The 13073-nt window shown below is 44.4% G+C and overlaps 1 protein-coding gene across 1 annotated transcript in view; it reads left to right on the top strand.

Moving 5' to 3' along the window:
- LOC134436566 (probable ATP-dependent RNA helicase ddx6) overlaps window positions 1-13073 on the top strand; it is a 33174-nt gene that overhangs the window by 17309 nt on the left and 2792 nt on the right. Inside the window, exons 6-13 of the mRNA XM_063185841.1 lie at window positions 2945-3091; window positions 4246-4340; window positions 4553-4675; window positions 5627-5755; window positions 7715-7831; window positions 9915-9978; window positions 10177-10278; window positions 12793-13043. Of these exons, the coding sequence (XP_063041911.1) occupies window positions 2945-3091; window positions 4246-4340; window positions 4553-4675; window positions 5627-5755; window positions 7715-7831; window positions 9915-9978; window positions 10177-10278; window positions 12793-13010 (995 nt within the window). The 3' untranslated portion in view covers window positions 13011-13043. The remainder of the gene's footprint in view (window positions 1-2944; window positions 3092-4245; window positions 4341-4552; window positions 4676-5626; window positions 5756-7714; window positions 7832-9914; window positions 9979-10176; window positions 10279-12792; window positions 13044-13073) is intronic.

The raw sequence follows: 13073 nt of genomic DNA, 5'->3' as shown, positions 1-13073 counted from the left end.
CAACAGTGAAGTTGCCCATCTTTTTTTTTTGGGAGGGGGGGGCTATTTTTTTTCATTAAGCCAGTTGCTAATGCAGACCAGTCTGTTAACATTATCAGTGGAGAGAGCTGCTCTCTTCTTTTGCAAGATGTGCCCAGAGAGAGAGAACAGTCTCTCGCATGGCACTGTGGTTGCAGGTGTGGCGAGATATTTGATCGCGAGAGGTGCCAGACTTGGATATGCCGGAGCGTGTAGAGACCACCACCGCAAGGGACAGTCCTCCAATGAGATGCTCTGTTCTGCTCTGTACCGGTCCACGGCCATGTCATATGCTGGGTCCTCTTCTTCATCTGAATCCACTGACAACAGGAGATTCATTTTCTTCGCAGGCGGTTCAGGGGCGATTTCTCTGCAAGCCTCTGGCTGCTGGGCACTCTCTTCAGTAAGTGCCTTCCAGACTTCCTCTCTGTCTGGTCTGGGGAGGCATTTGAGATCCTTGAATCTGGGATCAAGAGCCGATGCCATGCTCAACCATTTGATATCAGTATTTTCTTTGCGCTTCATCAGGTCACATGTGAAGGCTGCCTTAAACCGGACCACATACCCCGGATCGTCATCACATCCTCTCCATCTTCCGGAACAAATGGCAGAGTGCAGGCAGGACCACAGAGCAAGAGATGTACTGCTCTCCTCCCAGAAGCTCAGTCACATACCTGAAACGAAAAAAAAAAAAAAGTACAATTGATTAATAATAGCCAGTTACATATGACCGAATTCAATTCAATTATTCCAGCACATAAGATCCAAAGCAATTAAATATTCAACTGCAAGAAATTAATTTGTTGCCTCACACCACAAAATACATACTAAAACACAGGATCTAATAACACATAGGCCTGAATTAAATACACGCATCTCCGTTCCTCTGCCCAAAGTGACGGCTTGAATCGCGCAAAGAAGTGTGCTCTCGGCAAGGAGAAAGAGTGCAAGCGTGCATGTACCACACAGGGAGGAGAGAGAGAATCCCCGTTCTCAAAATCCCAACAATGTGCAACATGTGTTGTCCGTTTTGAGCACGTTTCATTCCAATTGGCCATTTTTCAAAAAAACAATATCTAGGCTAGGCAACTAGTTAAGAAATCTATCTCAATTATGAAGGCCAATGCTATCACGGCAATATAGCACCATTGCCATCCATGCGTCCACAAAAATAATAGGATGACCATATCAAAAGTGTTGCATACTACACCATGACAAGTAAGTAGTCAAAAACAAAAATAACTGATCATTTTACATTTTTCATGCATTAATAAAATGAATCTCGAAGTGGCTTACCTGCAAGGCTCGAGAAGGGCTTTCAAGCTTTTCCATCTTCTCCAGCTCACCATTCGTCACCATGGCCGGTGTGCTTCTTTGCTGCCGATGGAGGTCAAGTGTTGCTCTGACAGCATCCTTGTTCCGGAGGAGACGGCTGATCATGGCAAGCGTTGAATTCCACCGAGTGGAAACGTCTTGTATGAGGGGCTCCTGTTTTCTGCCCATCCTCAACTTGCTGGCGTTGCAGTTCAGCTGCATTAGCTGGGCTGTGTTTAAAATGCCCAACAATTTTGCGGCATTTCCCCAAGATGTTCTCTAGGCCGCTGTCACGGATGGCTATTGTTATCGACCTCTGCACACTGTGGGCGATACAGGGCATATGCGTGTAGGGCAGGATCCTAGCTGCTGCTACCATGTTTCTGGCACTATCTGTACCGATTGTAGACACCTTCTCCGCAACACCCCACTGCTCAGCCACTTCGGTGAAATGCTGGGCACACGTTTCGGCGAAGTGCCTGTCATCAGTGTGCTGAACTGTCAGCGCAAATGACTTGAAGCTTTCCAGTCAGCGTCGATGTGGTGCGCAGTAACTCCAAGGTAGGCCTGGTTACTCACCGACGACCAGTAATCACCGGTCAGAGCCACCTTGTTGGCATTTCGCAGCAGGGCCATCTTCGCTGCTTTCTCCGTGTCGTATATCTCCCCAATACGCTTCGTAATGGTCCCCTCGATGGCACAGTGTAGGAGTCTGAGAAGGCTATTTCAGCACCTCCCTTAGGACCAACATCCTCGACGATGCTAAGAGGTCTGCAGTCCCACCGCAACCCACTTAGCAATCGCCGTCGTAACTTTCCTTTTTTGTCGATTCATCGCATCTTTGACTTGGCCACAGGGTTGTCTGGCGAAGCTGTGGCTGCTCTTTGCTAGCAGTTGTCGTCAGTGGATGCTTGGCCTGAATGTGGTACTTTAAACTAGACGTACTTCGGTGATATTGAAACTCTTGTTTGCACAGAGAGCACTTAACCGTTGTCTTATCTACATTACCGTCGGGTAGTTTATTAAATTCAAACAACCCGTTGAGGGGTCCCGACATTGTCCGGATCTCGAATTTGACTTCACCAAACGTTAACGGAATTCCTCTCAGTCTCAACTACAACACACAGCCCAAGAGGTTTCTATGGTTACGGTATCAACTACTCCTTCGCGCTACCTACGGACACATAAAAGGGACAAAAAGAAGACAGTGCTGATCCGACTACTAACAGAGGAGCTGCATATGGACGGTAGAAGTGGGGAGATTCTGGCGAAGTCTGATCGCGATTAAAAAAAATATTCGCGATCAAGAATGTTATTAATCTAATCGCGATTAACGCGTTAATATTGACAGCCCTATTTTAAATTAAACAAAGTAATGCAAATTACTTTATTTTCCTCATGTAAAATGCAAAATGAGGGTAAATTACATGTGATGGCAGCACACAATGCCCAGAGGTGAATTCCACTTTAAGCAAGGCACCTAACCCCACACTGCTCCATGGACTGTAAATCAACCAATATCACCCTGTGCTGAAAATCGCTAAGTGACTTTGGATGAAAGAAGTGTCAGCTAAGTGTAATGTAATGTAATGTTGTGGTCCCCTGGCTGCAGCTGTGGTCATGGTCCCCACGCGTGAGCTGGCGCTACAGGTGAGCCAGATCTCCATTCAGATCAGCAAGCACCTGGGCGGCGTCAAGGTCATGGCCACCACCGGCGGAACCAACCTGCGCGATGACATCATGCGCCTGGACGAGACTGGTCAGTATTGCTTTTCATTCGTAGTCACCAGAAGGGATTGGTTGTAGAAATAAATGCTGTACAAGGATGAATATCCTGTTAAACTTCTATACATTCAAAGTTCCTAGCATATAGCCCAAAATAAAATAAAAAACCTAAAAACTCTAGTGAAGTAACTTGGTTACTTTTTGTAGAAGTAACTATAACTAGTTGCTTCATCAAAGGTAACTTGCCCAACACTGGTCAACAACACTATAAAATACTGTATGTCAAGGTTGTGGATTGAAGATGAGTAGCTTATAAAATGCGCAGTCATAAATACAACTAACTGGGGGGGTGCTGTGGCGCAGCACGCTAAACCCCCCACATCTGGGCTTGCATGCCCATGGGGACACAGGTTTGAGTCCGGCCTCTGTCATATCCCGATCCTACCCCGTCTCTCTCTTCCACTGATTTTCTGTCACCATCTTCGACTGTCCTGTCTAAATAAAGGCTAAAAAAAATTCTCTAAAAAGCAATATTAATACAACTAACTGGTATGAGTCAGAAAAAGAACGGTGAGAAGCAGAGGTCTTTTGATCTTACCGCTGTAACTTGTCTCCTTGTATAGTGACCTGATGAAATGCTGAGTGTTCAACTGGTTACTACGTATAAATCAGATGCAAGATAAGCTAGCATGACGTTGGTTTAAAAACAAGGGAGGTTTTGTGATTGCATTCACAAAATTTGTCTCGATGAATGAGACGTTTTGGTGGTGGTCTTAAGTTTGACGAATGTGTCAAAATCAACATTGCCTTCAAGTTTAGGCAAAGGACGCGCTCAACTTCTTGGAAAAACGAAAGTCTTAAGGTGCGCGATAAAATGGATCAACTTAAGGAAGAAAAATCCGCACTCACAAACTGTGTCTCATTATTTATTTATATTACCACCATGTCCAAAAAGCAAACGCGTTTCGGCTATCAAGCCTTCATCAGTGCGTGGTAGGCTTGATAGCCGAAACGCGTTTGCTTTTTGGACATGGTGGTAATATAAATAAATAATGAGACGCAGTTTGTGAGTGCGGATTTTTCTTCCTTAAAATCAACATTGCCGCAACTACCGGTAATATAAAAATCACTACAATTATGGTTACAGCCAGGTTACTCATAGCGCTAATCTCTGCTCTTTCCATTCAGTTCATGTGGTCATCGCGACACCGGGGAGAATCCTCGACCTGATCAAAAAGGGTGTGGCCAAAGTGGATAGAGTTCAGATGATGGTCATGGACGAAGTGAGTAGATGACTTTTAGTGTTATTATTATTGTTGTTGTTATTTTGACAATTGATATTTGATGCGTCTAAAGGCGTTTGTACACAAACCAAGGAGGACTTGAGTTAAGAGAGATTTTTTAAATTGTGTGTCTGTGCGCGCGTGTTTCTCCTTTTCCAAAATGAGCATGGGTTCAAAATTTGACCGCATGTTTAATTTCTTTGCTTTTTCAGGCAGATAAGCTGCTCTCTCAGGACTTTGTGGTGCTCATCGAGGATATCATCAGCTTCCTGGACAAGAAACGTCAGATCCTGCTCTACTCTGCAACCTTCCCCATCAGCGTGCAGAAGTTCATGGTGAGTAGCAAGGCTGCATAGATTCTTTAAGTATAGAGATATGCCAACATAATAGGTTGCTATGGGCACCTAACATGACCAGGTTACGGTCTGCCTAAAGGGACGTGTCATAATGCTCCTAGCATTGAATAGAACAGTCCTCAGGTCTGCCTAGGTCTGCCTAAAGGGGGATCCCCCCCCCCAATAATAGAACCCGGAAACAATGGGTCAATGGAACTTCTCTCTCTCTCTACTCTCTCTGGCAAGGCTGCATAGAAATGTGCCGTTTCCTGCACCTGACCTCAGACTTCTTTTCAAGGCTCTTACTTGTGCTTAGTGTTGCACCGATACCATTTTTTAGCCCCGATACCGATACCTGATTGTGCAGTATCGGCCGATACCGATACTACTCTGTTCGAAATGTATATACAGTATATATATGAAAAGTTATATAGGCTACTACTTGGATGTAACATCATTGCTATTATGGCTTTGTCAGGCTGCTGCCTACTCCAGTAGAACTTTTTATACTTTTAAATACCTATGATATAAAATAGCTAAGATCAAGGATTCGTTTTTTCAAGGCTCTTACTTGTGCTGTGAACAAAGTAGGTATTTGTTCTAGGCAAACCGTGATTACTGAAGTAGACATCCGCAACTTTTATCAAACGCTGTGAAATAAATTGTATGACAGCGGGTTGTTAGCCAATTAACACTTTAGTTCCCTTTTGTAACTGGTGTGGGTGACCCATCACTTCCTGGACAGGCCTCCCCCAGCACTTTATTGCTAAGGCGGCCACCTTGACGAGAAACGCCTACCACCTTGACTATGGTCCCCTGAAAAGATAAAGATTTCATGTTGTGAAATTTCTAAAATTGCAGAACCAAAAAATATATACTTTAAACACCCACCACCTTGACTGACAAAGTTTCTGCGGTAAACACTGATTTGTAATGCAATGTGTCCTGTAGAGCAAGCACCTGCAGAAACCATACGAGATCAACCTGATGGAGGAGCTGACCCTGAAGGGCATCACCCAGTTCTACGCCTACGTCACCGAGAGACAGAAGGTCCACTGCCTCAACACACTCTTCTCCAGGGTAAGCCTGACATTGATCTCCCATCAGGGTTCCCACGGGTCATGGAATTTCTGGAATATCATGGAATTTCAAAAATGTTTTTCCAGTCATGTAATTTTACCATTTTGCATGCACAGTCATGGAATATCATGGAATTTCCTTAACAGTTGTGTAAAATCAAAAACTGCTTTGTTCGGTATAACATTTGTTTCTTACTGGTTATACTACAACGCTTCGCCAGAGACAGTTAAGTTTTGCACTGTAATGTGCAACATTTTAGAATGCAATCAGCCCCCTGAAGTCTGGCGGTGGCTTGGTGTCGGCTCTAGGGCTGAAGATAATCTTCAGTTTTCACACTTTAACAAACTTTAAAAAAAAAAATTTCACCGAAATGGTCATGGAAATTCAGTTTTTGGGTCTGGAAAGTCATGGAAAATCATGGAATTTTATATCTGAATTAGAGTGGGAACCCTGTCCCATTATTGACAAAGGTTTGGCAGGTACAATTAACTTCAAAGAAAGGGCAACAACAACAATATCGCATCACGCTTTGCTTATTTGGGCTGCTACTCTAAGAAAATACGGAAAGCGCTCAGAGTGCACTTCCATCCTCTGTTGGACAGTAACACACGCACCACGAATTAACATCTGAGTTTGTTGTGTTTGGTTACATGATCTCCTTGGCGGAGGTAACAACAAAGATGGATGATGAAAATTTGAATACAAAAAAACCCATCTGTACAAGCAATTTATGCAAAAAAATAAAATCAAACTCCAACGAGAGCTTAATTCTTTTCTGCACAGGACTCTGTACTAGCGGGGCTAACTTTAAAAACCTTGGCCCTACCGTGGCCACAGAAAGGCAAAAACCCTAGAAATATATATATATATATAATTTTAATTTTATTTTTTAAAAACCTCACTTCGGCTCCAAGCATTATGTTGTTGACTACATATGTCCACTTCCCTTGGTGCTGACATGAGACTTGATGGCATACTTTGTCATTTATGGATCATGTGATTGCATCTCTAGTGTTGAGTATTCTATTCTTCATGGATGTAACAGATACCACTTTTTTGAAAACCGATACAAGAAAGACCCGACCGATATATCGGCCCCATCGATGTTTCTGGACGATATTTAGCATTTTTGGGATATCGGTATCGCCCATACGTTCAATAAATTTCCACCGTTAAGTTTGTATAACTTTCACAACCAATTTTGCAGCCGTTTCGTTCTGAATGCATCTTCTATTCTGCTCTCCCCACTTCGAGTCCATAGGAGTTCATTATTATGACTAAATGTATGTGTATATATAATAATAATTTATATTTCATTACATTTTATTATGAACAATATTTCTATATATCCGTTGCACATATCGGGTGTTGGCCCTGAAAAAAACATATCGGTCGGTCCCTAGATACAAGTACGAGTACGTTAATGTGTGTACTTGCCGATACCGAGTACCGATACCTTCTACCACCAAAATACAATGAAAATAAATGCATGGCCTTGTTTTTTTCCACCTGTGATATTTTTATTGTCCATTTTCATGTAGATTTAAATGTTAGTAAATGTATGAGGTGGCACTTTTTTCTATGCTGCTTTCAAGTCCACAGAACATGACAACATTTTGCGTTGTTTTGTGTAATAGCAGTATCGTTCCTGAGTATAATAAGCAGTATCGGGTGCCGATACCGATACCAGTATCGGTATGGGTGCATCCCTAGTCAACACTTAAAAAAATATTTGGGTAATGAGGCATAATGTCTGACTGAAATGATAAAAACTTAATCATTTCAGTCAGACATTATGCCTCATTACCCGAATATTTTTTTCCTCTTCTATAGTTGCGGATAAGTCTATCATTGACTTGTAACTCATCACTCGCACCGATATTTCAGTCAGACATAGAATTATTTAAGGTTTTTTCCTAGAGATTCTCCCTAATCTTTTCCCTCTCTCCTCTATTACAGTTGCAGATCAATCAGTCCATCATCTTCTGCAACTCCACCCAGAGGGTCGAGCTGCTGGCCAAAAAGATCACCCAGCTCGGCTACTCCTGCTTCTACATCCACGCCAAGATGATGCAGGTACAGTGTGTTTGGGGCAGCCGTGCTGGAATGATGAGGGGGATGGCCTTTAGATCAGAGGGTTGCGGCAAAAATACTGAATTAGACCAAGATATAGCAAAACACGCACACTCACTGCAAAAGCGTGTGCTCAAGTTGGGTCTCCTAAGGGGGCATTGTCCCCCACTTCTCTTTTTGAGGTGTTTGCGCAAGATGTGCGCTACCGCCATCTACAGCGCTAAGGGGACTTCATTAGCCTTGATCTCATTAGCCGCGCTTCAGCGGCCCGGGGCCGCCCGGGGCTCAGGAGAGTGGCCGGCTCGGAGCTGCCGGCCCCGGGCCATTTTTTGCCTGATCGGACTCATAGCCGACCCCAGGCACATTCAGGTACACGCCTTGTTTGTGAAACGTCAGTCGGGCACAGCCCACTTTCGCCCCAAATCACAGAAGGACAACAACAGAACAACGACAAAGAAGGAGAAGAAAATGGAGCAAACTCTGCTGGAGCAGGTCGCCGTTTGGCTCGTAGCCTACGGACAAAGACGACAAGAACTGCAAAGAAAATGGCTTGCCTTTCAAGAACAGTTTTATTACATGGCAAAGTTGTCGATTCAGAAGCTGTATGGGACGCAGCGCATGTTAAGAAGACAAAGACGCATGAAAATACGAGCAGCTCGACAACTGAGAGTGAACAGAAGGAGACGTGCGAACATGCCCAGTTAATCCCCCCAATCGCGCACAGAAGCACGAGCCCCGGACATAGCGAGACATGAATGTGCAGGTAATTGAATAAGTTACCATGTGAAAGGAGACCAAATCCCGGAGACATAGCACCTTCATCAGTTGCTATAGAAAATTATGAGCCCCGGACATAGCGACACACCCCCTCGTTGCGGCGTGCCACCTGTCTATTCATTCATGTTATTTCCATCCATTTGACATTAAAGCCCTTGTGTAAATTTCAAACTGTGTTTGGCGATCTGTCTGAAACGTGCGATATAGCCTACCAGACCTTCGGCGATAATAGCGCAAAAGCTAAATAAGCCGACATAAATGTCATGTGTGAGTATTTGTGAGACACTTTTTATTGGTGTCCAGTGGAAAGCATGCCAAATCACGATAATGGCACAAGAGTTGGCGGCTAAAAGCAGAAAAAAGCCGACATGACTTAGCTATGACATCCCAAGTTTAAGTGTAGTGGTGCCCATGATGCCCTGATAACAACAAAAAAGTTATGTTGGCTAAATAACTTTAAAAACACAAACAGAAGTGCCAAGGTTGCATCTTATGAAATTATGCCATAAGAAAGCCAAACACCCCAAACTAATGCTTAACCATAATTTGCCCAGAATTTAGCGATAAGTCCCCCATGCAGCCACATTACACAGAGGTTGACCCCGCCTCCGAGCCTCAGCGGTGCTTGATGGCCCATCGAATTCGATGGGCCAGGGAAAGCGGCCCTTAGCCCCACAACCTGGCCCGGCGGCCATCTTTAGCACCTAGCCCCCTTTTGATGAGATCACCGTCAGCCCCCTTTTGTCCGGGCCAGCCCGGGGCTGGCCCTGCAATGAGACTAAGGCTATTCATTCTCAACCTCAGGACTCCGAAGGTCTCCTAAACGAAGGTCTCCTAAAGGGGCGTTCACCCGACATTAAGTGGATACCGGAAAGGAAACCAAATGACGCTTCTTGTTAGATCCACCTTTTTTGGTTGCGGGTTCTAATCCTTCACTTCCACTCCGTACCACAATCCATTTCTGAGGCACCCTTGAGCAAGACACCTAATCCCATACTGTTCCAGGGACTGTAACTAACAACCCTGTTACCCTGTCCTGGGAGAAAGTCAGTTTGGCCCAGCTAAAGATGGTTTATGCAGATTGCAATTGCATGGACTAGTGGCTGTTGCCTAATCACTAGGGACTTGGTTTGAGTATTAAAAGGATGGCTTGAATACCATACAAGTATGCACAGAGTGATTCAGTAGCCAATGCAAGTGGTACAAAATCCCAGTATGACTGACAAGCCTTGTGTAGACTGCCTTTGATGGATGAGCTGATGATAATTGTGTGGGTTTTTTGTGGGGTTTTTTTCCTTTTTGTTCACAGGAGTACAGAAACCGTGTGTTCCATGACTTCAGAAATGGCCTCTGCAGGAACCTAGTGTGCACTGGTGAGTGCTTGAAGAACTGTTGTAATTTCTGCTGTGGGACACGTGTGTTTGTGTGCATGAGTAATGGTATAGACTGCCTTTAATTGTAACTATTGTGTATGGTACACACTTAACAGTCAGTTCTAGAATCTTGCTCTTCCATATAGGTTTAGGGTTTGTTGCATTGAAAGTAAAGAGTTACTGTCTTGTGTGTCCCAGACCTGTTCACCAGAGGAATCGACATTCAGGCTGTGAACGTGGTGATCAACTTTGACTTCCCGAAGAACGCAGAGACCTACCTGCATCGCATCGGTCGTTCAGGTGGGTAAATGGGGCCACTTTTTTTCCCCCTTTTTAAAAAAAAGATATTTTTTTGACTATTTTTGACGGCGAAGATGGGGAGAGAGAGACGGAAGGACCAGCAAAGGACCCGGGCCGGGAATCAAACCCGGGTCGGCTGCACAGTGGACAAGTGCCCTACCGTTAGACCACGGTAGGGCCTAAATGGGGCCACTTTAACAAGGTTTACAAGAATGGTGGGGAAAAGAAAAAATACAGTGAGCAGTGATTCTGTGGGCAAAAATGCCTTGTTGATGGCAGAGGTCAGAGGATAATGGCCAGGCTGGCTGGAGCTGATAGAAAGGCACCATTAAGTAAAAAAAAACACTTATTACAACCGAGGTATGCATAAGAAAATCCCCGATTACACAGCACATCAAATCTTGAGGCAAATGGGCTACATCAGCTGAAAACCACATTAGGTGCCACTCCTTTCAGCTAAGACCAGGAAAATTAAGCAACAATTTGGCCAGGTTCACCATAAACGACACTGGAAGATCGGAAAAATGTTGCCTGGTCTGATGAGTCTCTGAGATATCTACTGCCACACTCGGGTGGAATGGTCTGAATTTGGCGTCAACAGAGTGAAAACATGGGTCAACCCTGCCTTACATCAACGTTTCAGGCTGGAGATATAACGGCATAAGGATGTTTTCTCAGCACAATTTCGGCCAATTCGTATCAATTTATCTTTGTTAGAATGCCACAGCCTACCCGAGTATTGTTGCGGACAGTTCAGGCAGTTCTGAAGGCAGAAAGGGGTCCAACCCAGCGGTAGAGAGGTGCTCCTAATGAAGTGGCCGGTGAGTGTAGTAGTCACCATAGTAACCAAGTCATGTGTTTTTGCCTGGATCGCCATTGCACGCTGAGGAAGTTATTATTTAAAGGGTATTCGTTAGAGTCTCCGTAGCAAATTGTGGTTAGGTGCCTTGCTCAAGCGCACTTCAGCCAAGGATGGAGGTGTAGGGAGAAGTAAGGGTGGAAATTAAACCGGCAACCCTCCCTAACCATTAGGCTACAGGTGTACTCTAAGGCTGTAACGATACACCCAACCCACGATTCGGTTTGTATCACGATATATGACCCACGGTTCGATATGCCCCACGATTTTATTTTATTTTTAAAGGAAAAAAAGAAGAAAATAAATTATAGGCCTATATAGGCTATATATATGATTTCTTTTTGCATGTAGGCCTACCTGCCTACATTAATTTTGTAGGTGTACCTAAATGATGCTGCAGATATACCACTGCAACCTGTTCCCCAGGTGTTGACATCAAAGCACAATAAGGGATATTAGTTCACCAAGGAAAAGTAGGCTTCTTATTAATAGGCTTAGATCATATGATGCTGAGATGCTGAACGTGTGTGAGGGAGACAGAGACGGAGAGAGAAGGGTCAGGTTTCCAGTAGGTAGCCTATTACTAATAGGATTTAATGTTTGATAATGTGAGACAGTTGTTAGACTAATAGTATTAGTCTAACAACTGTCTCACATTATCAAACATTATCCAATTAATATCCAAACATTAACTGAAACAACACTGGTCATATTTCGTCAGGAAACATGTTGTGTGAAGTTACTTACAAAAATGCAACACTTAATTTTGATGTTTAATAGCCTATTTTTTTTAACTTTTTTGATCGTGCAGCAGCGCGCGCACGCTTATACAAACAAAACTCGAAACTCAGTTAACCTATGTTCTCATATTGCAACAGGCACGTTGTCCTTTGTTTGGTTTTGTGATTTGACATTTTGTCAAGAGCGGGAATGGATGCAGGCTGAAATGGAGCATGTTTTCGCTAGGCAGGCGGTCAATGCGGGGAAGAATAACGCTGCCTATTAATATCCACATCGACCTCAACGTTCGCCCGACTTCAGACACTTCCCTGATAGAGCGTCGCGTGGTTTATGAATTTGGGCAGGCGGAGCATCTCGCTCTCTCGCTCTCTTTCTCTCTCTCTGCTCAACGTCTATCTCCACTCAACAGCATCGGCGCATGCATGAATCTTAACACCTTCACACGTTTGATAAAGCCTTCTTGGGTCTGTTGTTCATTTCTGTGCTTTACCTTCCGACGTTTCCAAGTGTTTCGTCTCGCGGAGGTTGCTCAGGCAATTGATAATAACAAATGCACGTGCTGGTTGGACGGAACATTGTATAAGAGAGGGATGAATGGAAGTGTTACTCGCACATGTGCGCCCCTTTTCTACTTGTCTTTTTTAAGCGCATATGCAAACATTTGCCTTTATGCTGCGGTTTTCTAGACTGAGGAGTAACAACAGAGATTTTGTAAGGGAAGAACTTTGGTAACAACTTTTAAAGGGCGCATCGCGATTCTGCGAGGCAGTTTCGCGATAGGGGTTCGTGGGTCTGCGTACCGCGATACCTCGGTTCGATGCAATATCGTTACAGCCTTAGTGTACTCGTGTACTATATTTCTTATACTAACTAACTACGTTCATTCGTCTTCCCTCCTCTGTTCCTTCCTGCAGGCCGCTTTGGGCACCTGGGCCTGGCCATCAACCTGATCACGTCTGACGACCGTTTCAACCTGAAGGCCATCGAGGAGCAGCTGGTGACCGACATCAAACCCATCCCCGGCAGCATTGACAAGAGCCTGTACGTGGCAGAGTACCACTGCATCTCCGGGGCAGACGAGGAAGAGGAAACGGAGGCCAGGCGTGCCATCTCGGCACCCAACCAGCCGTAAAGGTGAAGCCATGAGCGAACGACCGACCAGCAGGTGAGAGAGAGGGGTTACTTTGAGGTTTTA

This window comes from Engraulis encrasicolus, chromosome 20 (assembly GCF_034702125.1).
Source record: "Engraulis encrasicolus isolate BLACKSEA-1 chromosome 20, IST_EnEncr_1.0, whole genome shotgun sequence".
NCBI classification, from domain to species: domain Eukaryota; kingdom Metazoa; phylum Chordata; class Actinopteri; order Clupeiformes; family Engraulidae; genus Engraulis; species Engraulis encrasicolus.
This window is presented reverse-complemented; position numbering and strand designations above follow the sequence as displayed.